The sequence below is a fragment of the Lepus europaeus genome, chromosome 1 (assembly GCF_033115175.1).
Source record: "Lepus europaeus isolate LE1 chromosome 1, mLepTim1.pri, whole genome shotgun sequence".
NCBI lineage: Eukaryota > Metazoa > Chordata > Mammalia > Lagomorpha > Leporidae > Lepus > Lepus europaeus.
The window spans coordinates 46,025,204-46,050,484 of record NC_084827.1 but is presented as its reverse complement, the minus strand read 5'-3'; the positions used below and the strand labels follow the sequence as shown (position 1 = coordinate 46,050,484).

At 48.7% G+C, this 25,281-nt stretch overlaps 1 protein-coding gene across 9 annotated transcripts in view; it reads left to right on the top strand.

Moving 5' to 3' along the window:
- ATXN7L1 (ataxin 7 like 1) overlaps window positions 1-25,281 on the top strand; it is a 282,673-nt gene that overhangs the window by 240,311 nt on the left and 17,081 nt on the right. For all 9 annotated transcript variants that reach the window (XR_009868444.1, XM_062215739.1, XM_062216267.1 and 6 more), the window contains 3 exons: window positions 2,397-2,677; window positions 5,559-5,641; window positions 6,478-6,734. Coding sequence is in view for 8 of the 9 variants with exons in the window: in XM_062215739.1 (XP_062071723.1) it covers window positions 2,397-2,677; window positions 5,559-5,641; window positions 6,478-6,734 (621 nt within the window). In the remaining variant the exon portion in view is untranslated. The remainder of the gene's footprint in view (window positions 1-2,396; window positions 2,678-5,558; window positions 5,642-6,477; window positions 6,735-25,281) is intronic.

Sequence of the window (25,281 nt, the reverse complement as noted above, 5' to 3'; positions counted from 1 at the left end):
TTCTTTATGAATTTGATTATTCTAGGTACCTCATATAGGATTACACAGTATTTTTCTTTTTGTAAATTACTTGATTTGCTTATCATAATGTCCTCAAAGTTCTTCCGTGTGTCAGGATTCCCTGCTTGTTATGAATTTATTTTCATTTTGTTTGAAAGACAGAGAGAGAGAGAGAGATCTTCCAGTCCATTGGTTCACTTCCCCAAATGCCCACAGCATCCAGGGCTGGGAGAGGCTGAAGCCAGGAGTCCAGCACTCAATCCAGGTTTCCTGTGTGGGAGAAACTCAGGCATCTGAGCCATTGCCCCCAGGGCACACATTAGCAGGAAACTGGGTGGGAAGTGGAGGAACCAGGGTCTGAATCAGGTGCTCCAGTGTGGGATGTGGACATCCCAAACAGCATCTTAACAGTTGTGCAAAACACACAGCCTTCCTCCTTTTAAGGCTGCATAATGCCAAGTTTTGTTCATCCATTCATCTGTTGGTGGACACTTGGGTGGCTCCCACCTTCTGGCTGTTGCAGATATTGCTGCTATGAACATGAGTGTGTAAGTACCTCTTTGAGATCCCGGATACTGTAACTTGTGTTTTTCTTTTAACTGAATGAAGGCATGGACCTAGAAGAATTCCTTATCCCAGCGCTGCAGGGTTGGTTTGTTTTTTCATTTTGAAAAAAAATGGGGAATGCAGCAGTGATTTTTGCCGGGTGACATCTGCACAGCTGCTTAACGTGCTCACTGGTCAGGGGTGTCAGCCGCCCGTGAGAGCTGCCATCAGACAGAAAGCGGACATTTTCAGCTCTGTCTCAGTGACTGAGCACTCTGAGCAGGGGCAAAATGGGCAGTGACACTGGGTCTTGGTCCATTTGCTGATGCTGTAACTGAATACCTGAGACTGGACGACTGATAAAGAAGACAGGTTTATGTGGTTTATGGTCCTGGAGTATGGGAGGCCTAAGAACGTGGTGCTGGCCCTGGTTGAGGCCTTCTGGGTGCATCCTGACGCATCGGAGGGCATCCCATGTTGAGGCAAAGTGAGCCGCGAACTAGCTCTGGCGCTGTTTCTCATCTTAGAAAGCTGTTTGTCCCCTGCCTCAAGCCCTCATGTAATCCCAGCTAGTTCCCAAGGGCCCCACTTCCAGATCCCATCAACATATGAAATGTAGGACCAAGTTTCTGACACTCGAACTTTGGAGGGACACATGCCAACTAGAGCCAAGATGTATTACTCAAACCATTCCAGCTTCCCCTCCAATGGGACATTGCACACCCCCACCCCCCATGGCAATAAGCTCATGGCATCCCCACACACTGCTCCATGCCATGTGCCCTTCTCCCTGCAAAGATCTGTAGCTAACATCTGTGATCAAAGTCAGAAGAGGGACAGGAGCTGTCGGGGAGAGGACTGGAATCATTTCATGAACAAGTTGATCAGAGAAGCGATGCGTGAATGAGCCTTAGCCTGCCCTCTGGGTGATGAGAGCCCTCCCCGGCTAATCCCCTCACCCCACCCCCTGCCTTGCATTGCCTCCATCATTCGGCACTCGGCACTCCGAGAGCTAAGTTGGTTCCTCTCAGCTCCGAGACAACTGGGGAGCTAAAAGGTTAGCAGTCTAGCCTCACACAGGCCCATGCCCAGGACCCTCCAGGCTTGCAGAGCCACAGAAATCAAGTGCGCATCGGCCACACGACGGCCTAGCAGGGAAGTGGGACTAAGGTGACAGGTTCTAAAGCGTGAATGCACACCTCTGTGCTCTGCCTCCTTAAAATTCATCCTCTCACCTGCCAGCCCTGAGAACTGCCTATTTACATCGCGAGCTGCCTAAAATGGAATAGGGGATCATGTTACACGGCGGCTCACTTGGTGTGAGCCCGGCCCCCAGAAGTGAGCCTGATCCACAAGCCTTCTGCAGGCGCTGGCCTGAAGCCACTGCTGCTGCCGCTGCCGCTGCCGCTGCCGCTGCTGCCCCCACCGCGGGCTGTGACCCCGTCAGTGCTGCAGAGCTCAGCAGCTGTCGGGCCAGGTGGGGACTGGGCGCAGGGGGAGGGGCATGAGTCAGCAGCGCCTCCCAGCTCCCCAGCAGGTGCCTTGTTCTGCCCAAGGTGAAGGCGGCCAGCACGCAGGGCCTGCTTGAGCGGGCCTCGCAGGAGCCATGGGGAGGGAGGCCATCAGTCGGCTCTGATGCTATCCCTGGCGCTGCGCCAGCTTCGCACCCCCTGTCGGTCCCTTCCAAGGCACAAATCTCTCTCCCATCAAAACTGGAATCCTGCTGCTCGCTTATAGGAAGAGTATAAATAAGTGATAAGGAAGTGTTCTGATAATGATAAGCGGGTATAACTCCTCAGCGGACCAGATGTATCAAAGAAGGCGATTGTGTGTGTTCATTTATTTTTCAGCGTTCCGGTTCCTGTAGTCAGTTTAGAGAAAATTCCTAACCTAGTGAAGGCAGACGGTGCCAATGTCAAGATGAACTCCACAACCACTACTGCGGTCACCGCCGCCGCCGCCTCTGCTGCCATCTCCGCCCCACCTTTAATTAAGCCCATGTTGATGTCCAAGTCAGTGCCACCTTCGCCAGAGAAGATCTTAAATGGCAAAGGAATTCTATCAGCCGCCATAGACAAGAAACACCAAAATGGCACCAAAAATAGCAGCAAGCCCTACAGGAGACTTTCAGGTACGTGTCAGTGTCCTCAGAGCCTGGCCCGTGCGTGGACTGAAAGTGAGTCCCGTCCGCAACCTGAGGGTGACGTGTTCTTACAATTCAGCAGCTAGCAGCTCTGTTCATGTTAAGAGGGACACGGGGTCTCCCTGCGAACAGGCCATCCAGCCAAGTAAACCCCAGGGGAGAACTCAGGCTCCCATTCCATTGGTGGGGCCTCTTGTGAGGGTTACCGTGGTGACCAGGAGGCAGGGAGCTCTGCCAGTGTGTGGATTCCGGGGGTCTTGTCAGCAGGTGGTCCTGTGCAGCCATACCCTGTTGACTGCGCTCAACTACCATGATTGACGTGGATGGCCCCTAGGAACATCCCGCAGCAGCTCAGGGCCTGCAGGCGCAGCCCCATCAGGGATCCTGCTGCCCGGGAAGACACTGCTTGGGGCCTTTGACTTTGTAGGTTTCCAGGCAGTTGACAGTTGGAACTCAAACTGCCTCTCCTGCAAAACCAGGTTGGAATTCCCGGTGAAGACGTGGGCGGGCCCTGCATGCTGATAGGTTGGGGGGAAGGCCCTCGGCTTGCCCCTTGACTGTCTGAGTGGGCCTGTGGCCATTCCTGGAGGTGACAGCTGGTCTGTTGGCAACCTTGTGAGGATGGTGTTTGCTTTTGATCTGCTGGGGAACTCGGCAGTGCTGCTTTCTCAAATGCGCAGGAAAGGCTGTGAACTCCTGATCTCTTCACACGCGGGGCGCTATCTCACAGTGGCCAGCAAACCCAGAATATGCTGAAAGCCACCCTATGAGAGAAACACCATCTTCAGGTTGTGAGCATAATGTTTAAGTGCCCAGGGTATTGTGCGTAATTTTTATTTTCTTCTTCACATGTATTCATTTGTAGTTTTTTAAATCTCACATCTATAATTCTTTTTAAAAATGTGTGTCCTAAAAGTACCTCAGGCCCAAAGCATTCCAATGAAACAGTTATTATACCCTGCCAGTCCCACCATGTACTGCTCACCCACTGTCATGGGAGAAAGGGAGAGTCCAGGGCTCTCTATGAGTGTTGGGGGGCCTTACTTTGTGGGCTGGAGCCCCCAATCCCTGACTATCTTCCTGGATGGAATGGGGCCCAGGCAGGGGTTAGGGGTGGAGAAGTGACAACGTCCCTGGGGAAACCAGCAGGCCTGGGCACAGTGTCCAGAGCACGAGGTTCTTGTGGTAGTAGCAGAAGTGTGACCTTGGCTTCCAGCCTGCATCCCACAGTGAAACTGTTTGGGCTTTTTTTTTTTTTTTCCTGCAGGTTATGATTTCTGAGTTGTATAGGTTGTCTCGTTGCACTGAGGGTCTTTTGCTTGCTCTCCTACTTGGCTTTCACATTTGACAGTCGGCTCCTGCCTCCAGCCAACAGGCTGCTCATTTGCAGGCCACCCTGAGGTGCTAGTGTGAAATGAGCCCTGGGTCTGATTGGTGAAGGAACTCCACACCAGGCAGCCTGGGGCCTGGCACCCGTGCGCTTACTTCTTGCTGGTCAGAGAGGGCTTATGGGAAGTAAACCTCTCCAGGCCTAGCAGTGTTCTTTACTTAAAAGCAAAGCTAGAAAGAAAAAAAAAAAAAGCAGCAGCCAAAAGCAAAAAAAGGGAGGGGTTATTTCCATAGCCCACCGGGGAATTGGTCTGGGATATGAGACTGGTTGTCCTGCGCACACACCAGCATCGCCACCACTGCAACCTCCTTCCTAAGCATTCCTTTGAAAATAGAACACACGCGTCAGTTCTGCTGAGCGTCTACCCCTGTTCCAGACACTTTGCCAGCCAAGTAGCCTCTTGTGCGTTTGTAACCATTCAGAGCCCTTCAGGACACTGCTCCAAGTTTCTGCACCCCCACCACCCCAGGCCCGCCTTGCTGGGTGCTTTCCAGAGACACCGAGGGCCATCTAAGAGCTGCAACTGTGCAGCCTAAAGGTCTCAGGCCCTCATTGTTCTCATAGGGAGAGCATTTTTCTCATCCTGTCATCGCAGGGGCGTGAAAGATTTGCACATGAGTGTTAAAAAAAAAGAAAAGAAAAGAAAAACAGATTCCTTAGAAGTAAGGGCCTCCCCAACCAAGGCAGGATCTGGGGGAAGCCAGGCCTCCCCAGAGGCCATCCTTCCTCCCCAGGGACCTGCCTGTCCTATGCTCCCCTGTGGAGCATCAGGCCCAGGGCTGGGGGCATGGCCAGCTGTGAGAGTTAGCAGCCCCCACCCCCACCCCCCGCACCTGCAAGTTCAGCTCCACAAAGGCACATACCCAGACATCTGCCCTGCCCCTCCCGTGGCACTGCTCGAATGTTCCTGAATCAGGTAAATGATTTTTTCCGGTCAGTGAGGCTGTGTGGAGAGCCTGTGCTGAGGGCTTTGTGAAGCGTGAGAGAGTTAGGTCACACTGACATGTCAGAGGATAATCTCCCACTTAAATGGCTCAAACTAGCAGGAAGGCAGGCTGGAGGCAGGGGCATGTGCGCCCTCCCAGCAGCTCTCTCCTCTCCGCGGGCTCTCCTGGCTCGGCAGCCAGCTGTGCCCACAGTGCCAAGGACCTGGGAACCGATACAAGTAAAATACAGCCTGAAGAGCAGCACGACTTCTTCCCTCGGGGGCCCACTCCTGCCCTGTTCCCCTGTGCCCCATGCTGGACTTGCGTTCAAGAGGAGCACCAATTCCTTCCTACCCCCACCCCCAAAGCGGTTCACAGAGCATTTTAGCAGCCGGTTGTAAAGCAAAAACAACAACAGCGACAAACCAGATTGCCTGACAATGTCTCACTTGTTGGTGCAAATGTGCATTTTTTTTTTAAAAAATGTAGTCTTAATGCCAAAACCTATTTAGTCTCCTTTTTTCTTATATTTTTTGTTTGTTTCTTAAACCAGAGAGAGAATTTGACCCAAATAAACACTGTGGAGTATTGGATCCCGAGACAAAGAAACCTTGCACAAGATCCCTCACCTGCAAGGTATTTCTCTTTCCATAAAAAATACTTCCTGCTCTCGCTGGGGCCTTTGTCGAAATGTTTGCATGCCACTCTCTGCACACTGCAGGGTGTGGAACCTCGACATGACCTCCAGCTGTTCTTTGTAAGGGAAATGCTTTCTTCTCGTCCATGGTAGCAGAGTGCCTGCCTCGAGCTGGCTGGCTTTTTAAGAAGGAAAAAAAAAAAAAAAAAACTAGGCTTCCCCTGTTACTTGTGAGGCCAGACAGTAAATTGTATTTATAGGCACTCACAGGCGGTTCTGAAGCCTGCTACGCTGTAATGTATGCAGGAGCGGCGGCGGCAGCGGCAGCGCCCTGAAAGGCAGCCCCGGAGGGGAGGATGGTCTGCCGCGCCCCTGATCCAGCCACCCGGGGCGGCCGCCATTGGGCAGCCCAGAGCCCCCTATTTCATACTGAGCTGCGAGTGCTTCTTGGGATGGAGGCCGTGGCCCGGTCTCCCTGGTGGCTCTGTTGGTCTGGGCCGAGCGCAGCCTCCCACCTGCACCTGGATTAACTCTGGCATTCCCTCGCGGTTGCCTTTCATCGGAGAAGTCTCCATGGGTTCTGCGCTGAAGCTCGTCATCTTATGCCATTCTCTGGAGGCAGCTCTGGCTTCTTAACACCAGGAGTGTAGGGCATGGTTGCGTTCGTGCGGTCTCTGCCTCTTCCCAGCCACAGAACAGGAGCTGCTGCCTTGAAGTTGACTTTCGAAGCACCTCTAAAATTCCCATGAATTGCTATTTCTGAAATGGAGGGCCTGGGGAAGCAGGTTTATGTGCTGATCAAAGAGGCTGTGCTTTTCATCTCTCTTCTCCTTAGACGCACTCGCTAAGCCATCGGAGGGCAGTCCCGGGCCGGAGAAAGCAATTTGACCTCCTCCTGGCGGAACACAAAGCCAAGTCCCGGGAAAAAGAAGTGAAAGATAAAGAGCATCTCCTGACCTCCACACGGGAAATACTCCCCAGCCCATCCGGGCCGGCCCAGGATTCTCTACCAGGATCCTCGGGGAGCTCCGGGCCAGAACCGAAAGTCGCGTCCCCTGCGAAATCGAGGCCACCTAACTCTGTCCTTCCCAGGTGAGTTCCACCTCAGCAGGCGAAGCCACGCATCCGCCATCCGGTGGCTTTCCCTCGCTCCGTCTGTGATGTGTGGGCCGATCGTGTGTTACGTGGAAGTCATAATAGTCCTAGTGGTTGGAAAGTTTCAATGAGACCGTGTGCGTAAGGGGCCCGGGCCAGCGCCTGCCACTTAGCGCTTTCCTGACTTGACAGCCAGTTTCACTGCTATCACCACCACCATCGCTGTCATCATCATTACCATCAGCCGCGGCACTGTCGTAGCAGGCCTCGTATTAGACGAGCGTGTGTTTCGACAGAGCAAGAGTGAGCTGGAAAGAAGTTCCTGGAAGGGTGACACATCACTCACCAGTCAACTTCCTGGTTGCCCGGGTTTTGTGTCCTTGGAGATTGAGCAGAGAGGGGAGACCTGGGTAGATGGGTTGTCAGCATATCTTAGGAGCTCACGGGACCATGCCAGCCCCTTTGCCACAATATTTTGTGAGTGTTTTCCACCATCAGGGTGAAGGGCAAATTGGCTGGACAGAGGCTATTTTCGTTCTTACCTGAAGCTGTTCTTCAGAGCCACCTGTTTGGGGTTTTGTGTGGTTGTCCTGGACCAAAAGGAAAAAAACAGAATGAAAACCCATTTGCATTAAGAGAAATTTAAAATCCTTGCTTGTGTGGGGTTTTAAAATTTATTTAATTTAGCCAGCGCTGCGGCTCACTAGGCTAATCCTCCGCCTTGCGGCGCCGGCACACCAGGTTCTAGTCCCGGTCGGGGCACCGGATTCTGTCCCAGTTGCCCCTCTTCCAGGCCAGCTCTCTGCTGTGGCCAGGGAATGCAGTGGAGGATGGCCCAAGTCCTTGGGCCCTGCACCCGCATGGGAGACCAGGATAAGCACCTGGCTCCTGCCATCGGATCAGCGCGGTATGCCGGCCGCAGTGCGCCAACCACGGTGGCCATTGGAGGGTGAACCAATGGCAAAAGGAAGACCTTTCTCTCTGTCTCTCTCTCTTTTTGTCCATTCTGCCTGTCAAAAAAAAATTTTTTTTAATTTAATTTGAAAGAGAGACAGTGACAGAGAGAGAGAGAGAGATCTCCTAGCTGGGCCAAGTTGGAGCCAGGGACCAGAAACTCAGTGTGGGTCTCCCGCATGGGTGGCAGGGGCCCAACTACTTGAGCTATAACCTGCTGCATCCCAGGGCGCACATTAGCAAGGTGCTGGCATTGGGAGCAGAGTTAGGACTTGAACCCAGGATCTGTGATATGAGATGTGGATGTTGCAAGTGACATCTCGGCCACTGCACCAAACGCCTGTCCCCATGCATGTCACACATGTGTACTTTTACCAGCAGTGAGCCAATTTCCAGGTAATGGGACAGGGAACCAACCATTCATTCAAAAAATGTCTGCAGAGTGCTTATTCCGTAAGCAAGTTACCATGTTAGGGATTCTCAGGCAGGGGTGCAGAGAAGAATGAAATGAGACCTTGCTGTTGAAGAATTTACAGTTTAGAAAATGAGATGACTCGAATACCTGTAAGGTCATCAGAGAGAAGCATTAGCGATGGTCTGGGAGAACTGCAGAGAGTAATATTATCTGGTGATTGTTTCATGCACCCACCGTGAGCCTCCCAAGGTAATTGTCCGGGTAGCAAGGACACTTGAAGAGAACATGGTTATTAAAGAAGAGGGGAGCTGATTTTTAGAATCAAGTATTTGTGGGCAGTGGTTCCTGCTCTGCCTGGTTCCCACCCTCATGTGCCTTGCGCTTTGGCGCAAGCCTGACTCAGCCTGACAGCCAGAGTCCTGTGCGGCTTGAGCTGAACTCAGCGTCAGGCCTTCAGGAGGGCACGGTCAGACAGAGCTGCCACCCGGGCCTTTCCGTCATCATTCCCATCCCGCACCTGGCAAGATAGTGCAGACGTACTTCTCGCCATAACCCTGGGTGTGCGTGAGCGGAACTCCCTGTGTTCTGAAGCTGAGGGCGCAGTTCTACTGCAGGCTTCTGGGAGGAGCTTCCATTCTAGGCACATCAGCTTTCTAAACCCCGTTGTAGCCCTCCACGTTTTCATTCCAGCACAACCTTCTCTGGTACCTGGTAGAAGAGTAGACTTGCCTCCACCTGAAGGTAACAGCCCTTCCCTCATCACTGGCATGCACCCAGATCCACGTGTCCCGTGACCCACCGCGGGGTTTCCTGGGATCCCCCAGGGAATCTCTGTACGTGTCTGCACTGCTTCCTGGTGGATACAGGCACTTCCCACCCAGGCAGCGGTACCTGGCTCCATAGCAGTTAAAAAATGCACCAAGCCGTGTGGGGCGTTAGGGATCGCCTTTCTTATGCTCCCCTTTGGTGTAATTTTCAGGGGAATGTGTGTCTGTCGAGAAATAAATGCCAGGTGTTTATGTTCCCTTAGGGAAGCAGAAGAAAGGAGAGGTGAGGTTGGTCAGGAAAGGGTTCTTTGGAAAGGAATTGGGGGAGGGGGATGCAGGGGCACGCGACACATGTCGATGACAGAATCATCTTCCAGGGTGATTTTCCTGTTGGGGTGGGCTCCAGAGACCTCGGGGGCAAGTTCACTTCCAAAGTTAATGGGGAGAATCCTCCCTTGCATGAGATCCCCACAGAGACTGAAACAGCGTGAGCACAGGTTAATGTCACAATCACACAAAACTTAGAAAAAAATTATTTTCTCATATTAATGATATAAAAGAGTACTTCAAAACATTCATGGAAAAATTGAATTGAGATGAGTTTATGTTTGTATAATTTTTTTCTGAAATCTATGCAGTTTTTTTCATAACACACATTTTTTTCACAAGCTTTTTGAAAACCCTCCATATTTAACAGCTATTTCGTCTACACAAATGATCTAAAATTGCAGGCAGGTGTGGCACAGAGAGTCAAGCTGCCACTTGGGAGCCCTTGTCCCTTATCACAGCGCCAGTTCAAGCTCCAGCTACTCTGCATTTCCAATCCAGCTTCCTGCTGATGCGTTGAGAGGTAGCACATGATGACAGCACAAGTACTTGTCCCTACCACCCACGTGGAAAACCCAGATGGGCCTGGCCTGTCCCTAGCTGTTGAGGCATTTGGAGAGTGAACAAACACATGAAAGCACTGTCTCTTCCTCTCTTCCTCTTCCTCTCTTCCTCTTTCTCTCTTCCTCTGCCTTTCAAATAAATAAATAAATAAATAAATAAGTCTTTTAAAAGATTATCTATAATTCATTCCAAAAGAGGCAAGTGTTTGACACAGAAGTTAAGATGCCAGTTGGGAACATCTGCACCCCATATGGGAGTACCTGGGTTCAAGTCCCAGCTCCGCTTCCTGGCTTCCTGCTAATGCATACCCTAGGAAGAAGCAGGTGTTGACTCAAATACTTGGGCCCCTGCCACCCATGTGGGAGACCAGGATTGAATTCCTGGTTCCTTGCCAGTGCCTGCTATTATAGGTACTTGGGGAGTGAACCAGTAGATGGGATCTCTTTGTCTCTCTACCTTTCAAATAAATAAAGTAAAATACATGAAATTAAAAAAAATAATAATTGGCAATAATATATCTGTCACTCATGAATAGAGTTATCATAATCCTTTCCCAGTTCTGAATTTCCATTATAAGAAATGTTAACATGTATGAATTTATTTCTTACACATCTTTTTCGTAACCTTGAAAATACTTCAGTTCTATTCTTGAATTGCACCTCATTCTCCTCAGAGATTGCTAAAAAAAAAAAAAAAATGGAGCTTGGATCTAGAATTAGGAAAGTTAAAGTTTGCCACAGGGTTGGAGCAGGATTTGAGCTGAGTCTCCCCACGCCATGCTTAGTAACCAGGCAAGTGTGGTCACAGTCCTTTGCCTGCGTAGCCTCAGATTGCTCCTCTGTGAAATGGAGCCAGTGAGAGCTCAGTGATAGCACTCAGCCCAGGGCAGCTGTTAGTCATTGGTGGCACTAGTCCCTAGGAAAACCGTGGGAGCAAGTAAGGGCCCTGGTGCCCCTGACCCCTGTGTACCCCCTCCAGGTCTCTGTCTGCAGCCTGAGCGCCCTTGAACAATGCACCTGTGTGCTCCTTGTCTTTGTCCCCAACTCAAAGCAAGCACATTTCTTACCCCAAGGAGCCTAAGGGCTGTGAGTGGCTAAGCCAGCCATGCCCATCAGGACCTGTCACAGAGGGTGAGGAGCACTCTGACCAACTGGGCTGTGGCCCCTGGAAAGATGGGGGAAAGGTACACCTTGTACCGAAGAGGCCTGGGCACACTCCCCTCTGCCTCCTCGACACTCACACTTCCAGTCAAACGGCTAAGAAGGCAAAACCCAACAAGCCCTAGACTGCCAAGCGCAGTGCAGAGAGAGGCCAGAGCTCCAGCCACCTAAGAAGGGGCAGGATGCGTGTGGAGCGAGAGCGGCCTGGGCTCCTCCCTCCTCTGAACTGCGCTCATGCCACCTGCAGCTCTTCCTCTCCCTGCGCTGCCTCTGTGTCCATTGCTCAGTCTGGGTGGCCTTCAGGTTGTGCAGACAGGCGCAGAGCTCAGTTCTTATTAGCTTGGCTGACGTTTTCCTTATCTGGGAAAGGTCGCTCATCATGTCCCGATCCCAGGGCCATCGGCAGCTGGGGTGAGAAAATGCCCATGAAGTGACAGGCACATAGTGGGGACTCAGGTAAGGTCAAGGCCTTCCACTCTCCCCCCAGAGCACTCGAACAGATGTGCCTCCTCCACATGCTGGGGCGGGGCTCTCTGGAACTTTCCTGGAGTTGAACTAGACAGGGACCTGTCTGTCAGCAGATACTTTGTCTTCAGACCAGACTGGCAAATAGAGAGGGGATGGGTGATTAGCACTGGGAGGTGGGGGAAGACATGTGGATGGCAGCTAAACAGACAGGAGCGACTCGGTCAGCCTTCTCTCGCCGCCTGTTGCCTGCTTCTCCGTCACTCCTCGCGAAGGCCTTGTTTCTTTTCTGAGACACAGGCTGGCTCCCATGAACTCTGGCCCACCGGTGCCACCTGCCTGGAGCTTAGCAGTCAGGGCTGGAAGCATCCAGCAGGCCATCACCTCCCGGAGGCTGTGCACATCCTCAGGGAAGCCAGCCTGGAAAGCCTGGAGCTCTTTCTGCACGGTGCACGCACACATATGTACACACACGTGTGCATACTGGCCCCTCTTCCTGTTGTCCTTGGTGCCTAGAGTCAGTGCTAGGCTGCAGCACACCCACCTCCATGCCCAGCCCTACTCCCCAGGAATCTTCTCCACTCACCTCCTGCCATCTTTTCTCTGGCAGCTGGAACTTAACTCTTGAGTGTTTCTTTTTTTTTTTTTTATCAGGATTTATTTATTTGAAAGACAGAATCATAGAGATAGGGAAAGACAGAGAGAGAGAGAGAGAGAGAGAGAGATCTTCCATCCACTGTTAGACTCTTGAAATGGCCACAATAGCTGGGGGTAGCCAGCCCAGCACCAGAAGCCCGGAGCTCCACCCAGGTCTCCAGTGGGGCGGCAGGGGCCCATGTACTTGGGCCTTATTTGCTGCCTTCCCAGGTGCATTAGCAGGGAGCTGGATCAGAAGTGGAGCAGCTGGAACAAGAACTGGCACTCCCACGTGGGAGGGCATCACAAGTGGCAGCTTCACCTGCTGTGCCACAACACTGGCCCCACTCCTGAATGTTTCAACCATTTTTTTCCTTAATGCATTTTTTAATCAAACTGATACAGGCCCATGGTTCAAAACTTAAGCAGACCGCAAGAATGAAAAGTAGACTTAGAAGCATTATTCCTGCCACCCCAGATCCTCTCTTCATGCTGTCTAGGCTCAAGCCCTGTTTCCTAGAGCCTGCTGCCGCACTTCCTCAGTTCACATCTTGATTTTGATGGAGTGTCTCCTGCACTAGCTTCCTGTGAAAAGGTGCATGGGAACCCACTGTTTAGGTTCCTGGTAGCCTCTCTGCTTATAACTCAAGATTTCCCTACAGAATTTTAACACATTTTTCCATTGACCTCTAGCATCTGAAGTTTTTACTGGGAAGTTCAATCTCATTCTGATTCCCATTTCTTTGCACCTGACCAGTTTTTGTCTCTGAAGCTTAGGGCTCTGAAAGCTTGCAAGAATCACTCTTTTTTTTTTAACTTTTATTTAATAAATATAAATTTCCAAAGTACAGCTTATGGATTACAGTGGCTTTTTCCCCCCATAACTTCCCTACCACCCGAAACCCTCCGATCTCCCACTCCCTCTCCCGTTCCATTCATATCAAGATTCATTTTCAATTATCTTTATATATACAGAAGATCAATTTAGTATATATTAAGTAAAGATTTCAACAGTTTGCACCCACACAGAAACACAAAGTGTAAAGTACTGTTTCAGTACTAGTTATAGCATTACTTCACATTTGACAACACATTAAGGACAGAGATCCTACATGGGGAGTAAGTTCACAGTGACTCCTGTTGTTGACTTAACAAATTGACACTCTTGTTTATGGCATCAGTAATCACCCTAGGCGCTCTTGTCATGAGTTGCCAAGGCTATGGAAGCCTTTTGAGTTTGCCAACTCCGATCTTATTTAGACAAGGTCATAGTCAAAGTGGAAGTTCTCTCCTCCCTTCAGAGAAAGGTACCTCCTTCTTTGATGGCCTGTTCTTTCCACTGGGATCTCACTCGCAGAGATCTTTCATTTAAGTTTGTTTTGTTTTGTTTTGTTTTGCTTTGTTTTGTTTGCCACAGTGTCTTGGCTTTCCATGCCTAAAATACTCTCATGGGTTCTTCAGCCATATCCAAATGCCTTAAGGGCTGATTCTGAGGCCAGAGTGCTGTTTAGGACAACTGCCATTCTATGAGTCTGCTGTGTATCCCACTTCCCATGTTGGATCGTTCTCTTCCTTTTTAATTCTATCAGTTAGTATTAGCAGACAGTAGTCTGGTTTGTGTGATCCCTTTGACTCTTAGACCTATCAGTGTGATCAATTGTGAACTGAAGTTGATCACTTTGACTAGTGAGATGGCATTGGTACATGCCACCTTGATGGGATTGAATTGGAATTCCCTGGCACATTTCTAACTCTACCATTTGGGGCAAGTCAGATTGAGTATGTCCCATATTATACCTCTCCTCCCTCTCTTATTCCCACTCTTATATTTAACAGGGATCACTTTTCAGTTAAATTTAAATACCTAAGAATAATGGTGTGTTAATTAAAGAGTTCAATCAACAGTATTAAGTAGAACAAAATACTGAAAGGGATAAAGTATTAAGTTGTTCATCAACATTCAGGATAAGGGCTGATCAAGTCACTATTTCTCATAGTGTCCGTTTCACTTCAACAGGTTTCCTTTTTGGTGCTCGGTTAGTTGTCACCGATCAGGGAGAACGTATGATATTTGTCCCTTTGGGACTGGCTTTTTCACTCAGCATGATGTTTTCCAGATTCCTCCATTTTGTTGCAAATGACCAGATTTCATTGTTTTTTGCTGCTGTATAGTATTCTATAGAGTACATACCCCATAATTTCTTTATCCAGTCTACTGTTGATGGGCATTTAGGTTGATTCCAGGTCTTAGCTATTGTGAATTGAGCTGCAATAAACATTAAGGTGCAGACCACTTTTTTGTTTGCCAATTTAATTTCCTTTGGGTAAATTCCAAGGAGTGGGATGGCTGTGTTGAATGGTAGGGTTATATTCAGGTTTCTGAGGAATCTCCAGACTGACTTCCATAGTGGCTTTACCAGTTTGCATTCCCACCAACAGTGGGTTAGTGTCCCTTTTTCCCCACATCCTCGCCAACATCTGTTGTTGGTAGATTTCTATATGTGAGCCGAAGAATCACTCTTCATATGCCTGGCTCTTTATTCATTCTCTGTAGTGGGTCCTCAGTAGATCTATTCAATCTGCAAAGACCTGTCCTCTTGGATATTTTCCTGTGTGTGTCTTTGATCATTTTCTCACCACTGTTATCTTTTTCTCTCTTCTTCTGTCTTTTTTTTTTTAACCTCCGATCACTTAAATGTTAGATCTTTTGCTCTCACCTTGTTTTTCAAGATTTACTGTATTTATTTGAAAGAGTTACACAGAGATAGAGTGATACACACACATACAGAGAGAGAGAGACGGAGATCTTCCATCCACTGGTTCACTCCACAAACGGCTGCAAAGGCCAGGGCTAGGCCAGATCAAAACCAGGACCTTCTTCCAGGTCTCCCACATGGTTGCAGGGCCCCAAACCCTTGGGCCACACTCTACTGCTTTCCCAGGCACATTAGCAGCCAGCTGGATCGGAAGTGGAACAGCCGGGAGTCAAACTGGCACCCATATGGGAAGCCATCATCACAGGTGGCAGCTTTACCTGCTGTGTCACAGCACTGGCCCCTGTTCGCATTTTTTAAATTTGTATTTATTTATGTTCATTTTATTTGAAAGGTAGAGAGTCAGGCAAAAACAGATGCTCTCTCTGCTGGTTTACTCCTCAAATGTCTGCACCAGCTGTGGCTGAGGCAGGCCAAAGCCAACATCAGGGTACTCAATCCAGGTCTCCCTGTGGGTTGCAGGGAGCAAAGTACTTGAGCCATCACCTGCCATCTCCCAGGATACACATTAGCAGGAAGCTGGAATGAGGATCCAAGCCAGGACTCAAGCCCAGGCACTGTGATGTGGATATGGATGTCCCGAGTGCTGTGATGTCTGCTGTACCAGACGTCTGCCCCGAGCTCCTATTTTTATTCTCTTAACTCTTTTCCTGTTGCCTGTCTCTCAGTCTCCTTGTTCTGCTTCCGATTTTTCTGTACTTCACTTTCAAAATTGTATATGAAATAATCCATTTATGATGCTTGTAATTTTTTTTTTTTTTTGACAGGCAGAGTGGATAGTGAGAGAGACAGAGAGAAAGGTCTTCCTTTTTGCCGTTGGTTCACCTTCCAATGGCCGCTGCGGCCGGCGCATCTCGCTGATCCGAAGCCAGGAGCCAGGTGCTTCTCCTGGTCTCCCATGGGGTGCAGGGCCCAAGCACTTGGGGCCATCCTCCACTGCCTTCCCGGGCCATAGCAGAGAGCTGGCCTGGAAGAGGGGCAACCGGGATAAAATCCGGCGCCCCAACCGGGACTAGAACCCGGTGTGCCGGCGCTGCAAGGCGGAGGATTAGCCTGTTAAGCCACGGCGCCGGCCGATGCTTGTAATTTTTTAAGTACCTGGTTCATATTTGATTGTTTCTTATTTCTTACAAGGTAGTATTATTTTTTGGTAGGTTAAACCCTTCTAGTATCTTTTTTTTCCTTAAAAAAAGATTTATTTAATTATTTACTTATTTATTTGAAAGGCAGAGAGAGGTCTTCCATCCACTGGTTCACTCCCCAAATGGCTGCAATGACTGGAGCTGGGCCGATCCAAAGCCAGGAGCCAGAGCTGCTTCTAGGTCTACCGTACAGGTGCGGGAGCCCAAGGACTTGGACCATCTTCTACTGCTTTTCCAGGCCATTGCAGAGAGCTGGATCACAGTAGAGCAGCTGGGACCCAAAGCAGTGCCCACATGGGATGCCGGCAATGCAGGCTGCCGCTTCACCTGCTATGCCTTTGTTCCTTTGTTCGGTTTTTTAAAAAAATATTTATTTATTTTATCTGAAAGGCAGAGTGACAGAGAAGGAAGAAGAGACAGAGACAGATCTTCTATCTGCTGGTTCACTCCCCAAATGCCTGCAATAGCTAGGGCTAGGCTAGGCTGAAGCCACGAGCCAGGAACTCTGTGTTGGTCTCCCACACAGGTGGCAGAGATCCAAACACTTGAGCCCTTATTTCTGGCTTCCCAGGTGTATTAGCAGGGAGCCAGATTGGAAGGACTCAAACTGGCACTCATGACCCAAGCTTAATGTGCTGCACCAGAACATCTACCCCTTCTAGTATCTTTTGAAGTAGGTTTTTTTAGTCTTTCCTCTTTCCTTTATTATCTTCATTTCCATAACTTTCTCTGTATTCATGTATTTCATGTTTCCTTGGCCAGTCTCCTGTTGGAGGCCCCCCAGGAATGTCGGGTGACCTCATAACTGCTCCTATTTAGAAGAGAGTCTCTGACAGACAGAATGGAAGTCCACAGGCGGGGCCATCAACCAGAGGTCCCCCTGTCACCAGGCAGCCTTTTGTTGGAGGATTCCCAAGGGCCCCATCTGGAAAGCACTTCTGTGGGGCCAGGTTGTTTCTCAAGGGAAGGCTCTTGCCTGACAATAGGCATGCTAGAGCCCTGGCTAAGGATAGACCCCACTTACACCGTTTCCAGCCCTGTTCCCCACACCTCGCCTCTGCTGAGCTTGCTGACCCGGCGTCTGTAGTCTTTCATTTTCTTGGGAGGTAAACCTTTGTTCTCCCGCTAGCAAGTCGGAGTGGAGCGGAGAGTGTGGCTGCTGCCCTGGTCCAGCGATTGCTTGTGTGAGGCAGTAGAGATGACCTGTAGCCCAATCCGCTTATGTTAAGACGTGCAGGGCCGGCGGTGTGGCACAGCATGCTGAGCTGCTGCTGTCTGCGACATCGGCATCCACTTCCATTCTGGCTCCCTGCTAACGTGCCTGGGAGAGCGGCAAAATATGGCCCAAGTCCATGGGCCCTGCCACCCATGTGGGAGATCCAGATGGCATTCCAGGCTCCTGGCATCGGCCTGGCCCAGTCCTGGCTGTTGTGGCCATTTGAAGAGTGAACCAGCAGATGGAAGATCTCTCTCTGTCTCTCCCTCCCTCCCTCTCTCTCTCTCTGTAACTCTGTCCTTCAAATAAATAAATCTAAAAAAAAAAAAAAAAGCCTTTCGCCTTCCCCACAGCATTGAGCATGCATCTCACTCATAGCCTTTGCAGCTCTGGGAAGGTCCCAGTGCTCACTTCTCAGAGGTTCTTCAGGAGGTCAGCAGCTCCTTTCCTGTTAGTCATCACTTTCCCAACCACGTTCTGTCTTCTAAAAATACGTTAAAAAAAATCTCTGGTTTGTGTTTGTATCAGTTGGGACGCTTCAGGTACAAGTAACAGAAAATTTAGATTACCATGACCTTAAGTCGGTAGAGAATTTCTTATCACATATGACAGGAAGTCTAGAGGCAAAGGGTACCAGGCTCCCCAAATCCTGGATCACTTGCTCACTCTGCCCTTGTGTTCCACCCTCTTGAGTCTTGTCGCAGCAGTTCCAGCTCAAGCAGATGTGCCACAGCCCAGCTTCTCCTTGTGTCTCTCTCTTTCTGATAGATCTTAGGTTTTAGAGCAGTTTTAGGCCTACAACAAAGCTGAGCAGAAGGCATACAGATTTCCCATACAACTCCTGCCCCTACACACACAGCCTCCCCCACCATCAGCATCCCCCAGTGGAGTCTTAGCTCTTTTTTTTCCTTAAGATTCACTTTACTTATTTGAAAGGTAGAGTAGCAGAGAGAGAGCGAGAGGGCAAGAAAGAGAGAGAAAGTGAGAGAGAAAGAGAGAAAGAGAGAGAGATCTTCCATCTGCTGGTTTGCTCCCCAAATGACTGCAACAGCTGGGGCTGGGCCAGGACAAAGCCAAGAGCCTAGAACTCCATCTGGGTCTCTCAGTGGGTGGTGAGGGTGCAAGCACTTGGGCCATTCTCTGCTGCCTTCTCAGGTGCATTAGCAGGGAACTGGATCAGAACAGTCTAGAAGCAGTGTTCCAATATGGGAATGCCTGTGTCACAGGTGGTGGCTAACCTGCTACACCACAACACTGGCCCTGCCTTGTCTCTTTAAAACTGAGATAACTCTTTCCAAAAGCCTCCCCACTCCACTCCCAAAAATCTTCTTTTATTTCTCATGCCCTCCCCCCTTTTTTAAAAAGATTTATTTATTTGAAAGGCAGAGTTACAGAGAGGCAGGGGCAGAGAGAGAAAGAGATCTTCCATCTGCTGGTTCACTCCCCAGATGGCCACAACAGCTGGAGCTGGATCCATCTGAAGCCAAGAGCTCTGCAGCACTATGGGTTAAGCCACCATCTGCAGTGCTGGCATCCCATATGGGCACTGGTTCAAGTCCAGTTACTCCACTTTCTATCCAGGTCCCTGCTACTGTGCCAGGGAAAGCAGCAGAGGATGGCCCAAGTGCTCAGGCTCCTGCACTCACATGGAAAACCTAGATGAAGCTCCTGGCTCCTGGCTTTAGCCTGGCCCAGCTCTGGTCTTTGCGGCCATGTGGAAAGTGAACCAGCAGATGGAAGATCTCTCTTTCTCTCTCTCTCTCTCTTTCCCTCTCTCTCCCTCTCCCTCTATCATTCTCTTTCTCCCTCCCTCCCTCTCTATCCCTCTCTCGCTGTAACTCTTGAGTTTCAAATAAATAAATATTAAAAAAAAGATAGGGAATTCTGGGATTTTCAAGAACCCTGATGGACCTTTGGGGCACTGTATAGGTGCAGCTAATCAGGCAGAAAAAGTCAGATACTGCCAGATTCCTCTTACCTGTAGCATCTAAAAAATCAAACTCATAGAAACAAACTATAGCGCTGGTTGCCATGGCTGAAGGCTGGGAGCAATGGGGAGGTGCAAGGCAGCTTTCAGCTGCATGATGAATCAGTTCTAGGAATCTAATACACAGTGTCGTGACTGTCACCATAATACAGGGTTAGATGCTTGAAATTTGCCAAGAAGGTAGACAGTAGGCGTTCTCACCACAAAAAAAGGAGAAACTCTGTGAGGTCATAGATCTGCTCACTAGCTGGATTATGGTCATGATCTCACCATGCATATGTATATCAAATCATCACATCATTTGCTTTAATTACATACAGTTTTCTTTATATATTTGGTAAAATATACATCAACAAAATGGAAACAAAAAAATGCAAAGAAACAGGAAGTTATGGGGCCAGTGTTGTGGCATAGTGGGTAGCTCTTTGTACTCCATAGCTCTCCATTGGACTCAGGAAGGTTTGTAAAGCTGTTCTTAGAAAACAAACACATGGGGCCAGCACTGTGGCATTCTAGGTTAAGCCTCTTTTTCCTGCAGTGCTAGCATCCCAAATGGGTGCCAGCACTCCATTTGGGATGTGCTGCTCCATTTCCAATCCAGCTCCCTGCTAATGTGCCTGGGAAGGCAGGGGAGGATGGCCCAAGTACTTGGGTCCCTGCACCCCCATGGGAGACTTGGAAGGAGCTCCCAGCTCCTGGCTTTGGCCTGGTCCAGTCCCAGCCATTGTGGCCATTTGGAGAGTATACTTGCAGATGGAAGGTCTCTCTCTCGCGCGCTCTCTCTCTCTCTCTCTCTCTCTCTCTCCTTCTCTCTCTGTATTTCTGCCTTTCAAACAAATAAATACATCTTAAAAAAAAAAAAAAAAAAGTGGGGCTGGCGCTGTGGCATAGAAGGTAAAGCCACAGCCTATGTCACCAGCATCCCATTGGTTCAAGACCCGGCTGTTCCACTTCCAATCCAGCTCCCTGGAAAAGCAACTGAAGATGGCCCAAGTCCTTAGGCTCCCTGCCACCCACATGGAAGACCTGGAGGAAACTCCTGGCCCCTGGCTTTGAACTGGCCCAGCTCCAGCTGTATGGGGCAGTTTGGAGAGTGAACCAGCAGATGGAAGATCTCTCTCTTTCTCTCTGTCTCTGTCTGTAATTCTGCCTTTCAAATAAATAAATAAATATTATTTAAAAAAAAGAAAAAAACAGGAAGTTCTTAGCCACTCTCTTACATATACCCGTACTACTAACCGTGTTTTTTTTTTCACTTTTTATTATGAAATTTTTCTCATATGCAGAAAAATAGGATAATATAATAAATACCCACAACAATAGTTTATATTAATACATTATGATGGTATTTGCTTCATCTCTGTTTTTTGTATTTCTTTTTTTTTTTTTTCTTGACAGGCAGAGTTAGTGAGAGAGAGACAGAGAGAAAGGTCTTCCTTTTCCATTGGTTCACCCTCCAAATGGCCACTATGGCTGGCGTGTTGCAGGCAGCGCACCGCGCCGATCCAAAGCCAGGAGCCAGGTGCCTCCTCCCGGTCTCCCATGCGGGTGCAGGGCCCAAGCACCTGGGCCATCCTCCACTGCCTTCCCAGCCACAGCAGAGAGCTGGACAGGAAGAGGAGCAACTGGGACAGAATCCAGTGCCCCATCTCTGTTTTTTGATGATATGTATTTAGGCCTAAATATAGATACTTTGGCATTTCACCTTTTTAAATTTATTTTTAAATGTTTGTTTGCTTATTTGAAAGGCAGAGTGATACAGAAAGAGATTGAGATGGAGATCTTCCATTCACTGGTTCATTCCCCAAATGGCCACAATGGCTTGGGCTGGTTCAGGCCAAAGCCAGGAGCCTGGAACTCCATCCGAGTTTCCCTTGTGGGTAGCATGGGCCTAAGTATTTACGCCATCTTCCACTGCCTTCCCAACGGAAGTGAATTTGGGGAGTGAAGATGTGGATAAAAGATCTGTCCCTTCCTCTCTCTCTATCACTTAGGCTGTCAAATAGGTAAATAAGAAAGTTTGAAAACAATTTAAAGGTTCATCAACAGATTAGTTAAGTAAATTATGAAATATCTATACTTGGGAACACTAGGAAGCATCAAAAAATGATGATATAGTTTTCTTTTTTAGATTTATTTATTTATTTGAAAGAGTTATAGAGAGAGAGAGGTGTTTTCCATCCACTGGTTCACTCCCCAATTGGCCGCAACGGCCAGAGCTGCACTGATCTGAATCCAGGAGCCAGGAGCTTCTTCCGGGTCTCCCACATGGGTGCAGGGGCCCAAGGACTTGGGCCATCTTCTACTGCTTTCCCAGTCCATAGCAGAGAGCTGGATCAGAAGTGGAACAACCAGGACTCGAACTGGCGCCCATATGGGATGCTGGCACTGCAGGTTGTGGCTTTACCTGCTATACCACAGCACCGGCCTCGATGATAAGAGTTTTCTACCTGGAAAGATTTCGACAACATCCCAGGTTTAAAATAAGTCTCAAGGGGCCAGCGTTGTGATATAGCAGATAAGGTCTTTTCCTGGAACACTTGCTTCCCAAAGGAGTGCTGGTTCGTGTCCCAACTGCTCCACTTCTGATCCAGTTCCTTTCTATTGGCCTGAGAAAAGCAGTGGAAGATGGCACAAGTTTATGGCCCCTGCCACCCACATGGGAGACTCAGGTAAAGCTCCTGGCTCCTGGCTTTGGCTCACCTTTGGTCATTACAGCCATCTGGGAAGTGAACCAGCACATGGAAGATCTCTGTCTCTCTCTTTCTCTGTATAACTGTAACTTTAAAATAAATAAAATGTTTAAAGAATAATAAATAAGTCTCAAAGTAGTATGCAGTGTGATTCTGCTCTTTGTGCATGTTTGCACAGTAACAAAGTCCGGAGAGATATAATATAAATCAGCTGCTAGTAGTACTTGATCTTGAATAGCAGGATGCCTTCTTTCTTTAAATTTTCCAGCATCATCTGAATTGTTTTACTATTTGGATTTTCAGTCACAATAGGCAACAGTGTTTTGCCCCTTCTGATACAGAAGAGTCAGTATTGAGGAATGCCTGGAAAATGTGTTATTTTATTTTTATTTATTTAATTTATTTGAAAGAGAAAAACAGAGATTTCTCATCCACTGGCTTACTCCCTAAATGCCTGCAACATCTGGGCAGACTCAGATCACAGCCATGAGCTGTGGACTCAGTTTAAGTCTCCCATGTGGGTGGCAGGAACCCAAGAACTTGAGCCATCCCTTTCTGCCTCCTAGGGTGTGCATTAGCAGGAAGCCGAAATCAAAATAAATATAGGATACAAATATCTCAAGTGGCATCGTAACCAGGACACCAAATGTCTGCCCCTGGAAGATGGAGTTCTTTGGACTGTAGGCTTTTAGCGTCCAAAATGAATGGCATCTTTCTTTTTTTAAGTATGGAGGAAGGTGATAGTCATCCCAAGAGAATTCCTTTTTGATGTGTTTTGTTTAATTAATTTACTTGAAGGGCAGAATGACAGATTGAGAGAAATACAAGGAGAGAGAGAGACCTTCCACCCACCAATTCACTCCCCAAATGCCTGCAACAGCCAGGGCTGCATGAGGCTCAAGCCAGGAGCCAGGAACTCTTTCTGGGTCTCCCACGTGGATGGCAGGAGCCCAAGTAGTTAGGCCATCATCAGCTGCCTTCCAGGAGCATTAGTAGAAGATAGGTTGGAAGTGGAGGCAGGATCTGATCCCAGGCTCTCCAATATGGAACGCAGGCATCCCAAAGAGTGGCTTAACCCACTGTGCCACAATGCCCACTTGCCCAAGAGAATTACTGCAATGACACTGAAAAACTTTCTGTGACCAAATATATATAGCATGAAATTTGTCTTCTCAACCACTTTTGATTGTACAGTTTTGTGGCATAGTAGAACCGTGCCACCATGCATCACCAGAACTTTTCCATCACCTCCAGTGGAAACTGTACTGCTCCCAGCACCCACTGTTCTCCTTCCTGTCCAGCTCCCTCACAGAGCTGGAGTTGTGTCTTTTGTGTTTAGCTTATTTCATTCAGCCTGGTGCCTTCTGAGGCCACCCATGCTGCAGCCTGTTTCAGGATCTCATTCCTATTAAGGCTGGAGTAACACACTGAATGGACATACCATATTCTATTTTCCCATGCAACAGAATGTCATTTGTTTAGCCATATATTGATGGGTATGTGGCTTTGTTTCTAAGTTGCTGTGCTTTTGGAATCTGGTTTGAATTAATTCAGGTATTTGGGATCCAAAAATATCTCAAATCAGTTTTCAAAGCAAAGTAACTGAAGTTTTAATGAATCCAGCGTAAAAGTGAGAGAAAAGATTGTTCAACAATGCCTCGTGTCACATCAAGGGACAGCTTACAAAACAAAAAGCAGTTGTTTTCATCTTTATTTTTAAAAATATTTATTTTATTTACTTGAAAGGCAGAATGATAGAAAGGGAAAGACAGAGAGAGAAAGAGAGATCTTCCACCTGCTGGTTCACTCCGCCAAATAGCCACAACGACCAGGAGCTGGGCTAGGATGAGCCAGGTCTTCCGTGTGAGTGCTGCTTTCCCAGGCACAAGGAGCTGGATCCAAGAGCAGCCAGGATTCCAGTCGCGCTCAGATGTGGGAGCCAGCGTCACAGACGGTGCTAACCTGCTGCACCTCAGCGCTGGCTCCCTGTCCTGATTTTCTTCCTCCAAAGTTCCCCCTATCTTGGCTGTCTCTCCCTCATCAGTCAACGTGGTGAGCTGGAGAAGTTAGTAAAAACTAAGAACTAACTGCAACTATTTGTCTTCTAACTATTCTGTTAACGTGACTGCATTTGGTTTTACTTTGCCTTGTTTTGTTTTTTATTGCTTGAGAACATGTCGTGCTACCTGTTACTGTAGTGTTGCTTTTTTTATAAGCTTAGCTGTAATTGAGATGACATCTGTTAGATTGTTTTATACACATGGAATTAATTCATTCCTTCACTGAGAGAAGTCTCTCTCCAATGCTTCCATGAGCCAGCCATGCTAGGCAGTGGGTGAAGTGGCTTGTGGAGAATTAAACTGAGGCCAGCGTTGTGGTGCAGTGGGTTGAGCTGCCACCTGCAATGCCATTGTCATCTATCAAAGCACCAGTTTGAGTCCCAGCTGTTCAACTTCCAGTCCAGCTCCCTGCTAACATGCTTGGGAAGGGAGTGTAAGATGGCCCAAGTTCCTGGGACGCTGCCACCCATGTAGGAGACCCAGATGAACTTCCAGGCTCAGGTTCCTGGCTTTGGCCTGGTCCAGCCCTGGCTGTCACAGCCATTTAGGGAATGAACCAGGGAATAGATCTCCCTCTCGTTTTCAATCCTTTTCGCTATCACTATGCCTTTTAAATACATACATACATACATACATACATCCAGAAAGAAAGAGGAAGAGGAGGGGAGGACTGCGGAGGGGAGGGGAGGGAGGGAGGAACGAAGTTAAGGAAGGAAATTATCAAACTGAAATACTCAGGGTGGGCATTTGGCCTAGCTGTTAACATGGTACTTGAGATGTTGGCATCCCAATATCAGAGTGTCTGGGTTTGAATCCCAGCCCCGTTCCTAATTCTCCCTTCCCGCTAATACCCACCCTGGGAGGCAGTGATGATGGCTCAAGGTTGGGTCTCTGCCACCACATTAGGAGATCTGGACTGAGCTTCTAACTACAGCTGGCCCATCCCTGGCTGCTGGGGACATTCAGAGCATGAACCAGAGGATGGGAGATCTCTTATTCTCTCTCTCCCTCTCTCTGCCTCTCTCCTCCCTCCCTCCCTCCCTCCCTCTCTCTCTCTCTGCCACTCTCAAATGAACAAGGAAATAACTTTTTTTTTTTTTTAATTTAAATGCCTCAGAACATACAATTAAGCTATCCATGGCATGGTATTAAGAAATAGACCTGGCTGTGAGGTAAGGGACAAGTGGCCCAGCACTGGGACAAAACCCTTTTCATGCCAAGACGGTCATGATTTCATAACAGCCATGGTTCGGTGACGGAGAAGCTGTTCTGGGAGGGTGTTTCTGCACTCCTGGGACTCAGTCTGCTCTTGATCACCTGGTTGGCCTCCTGTCAGGCCTCACTTCCAGAGGGAAGCAACTCTGAGGCAAGTACAGATTACAGA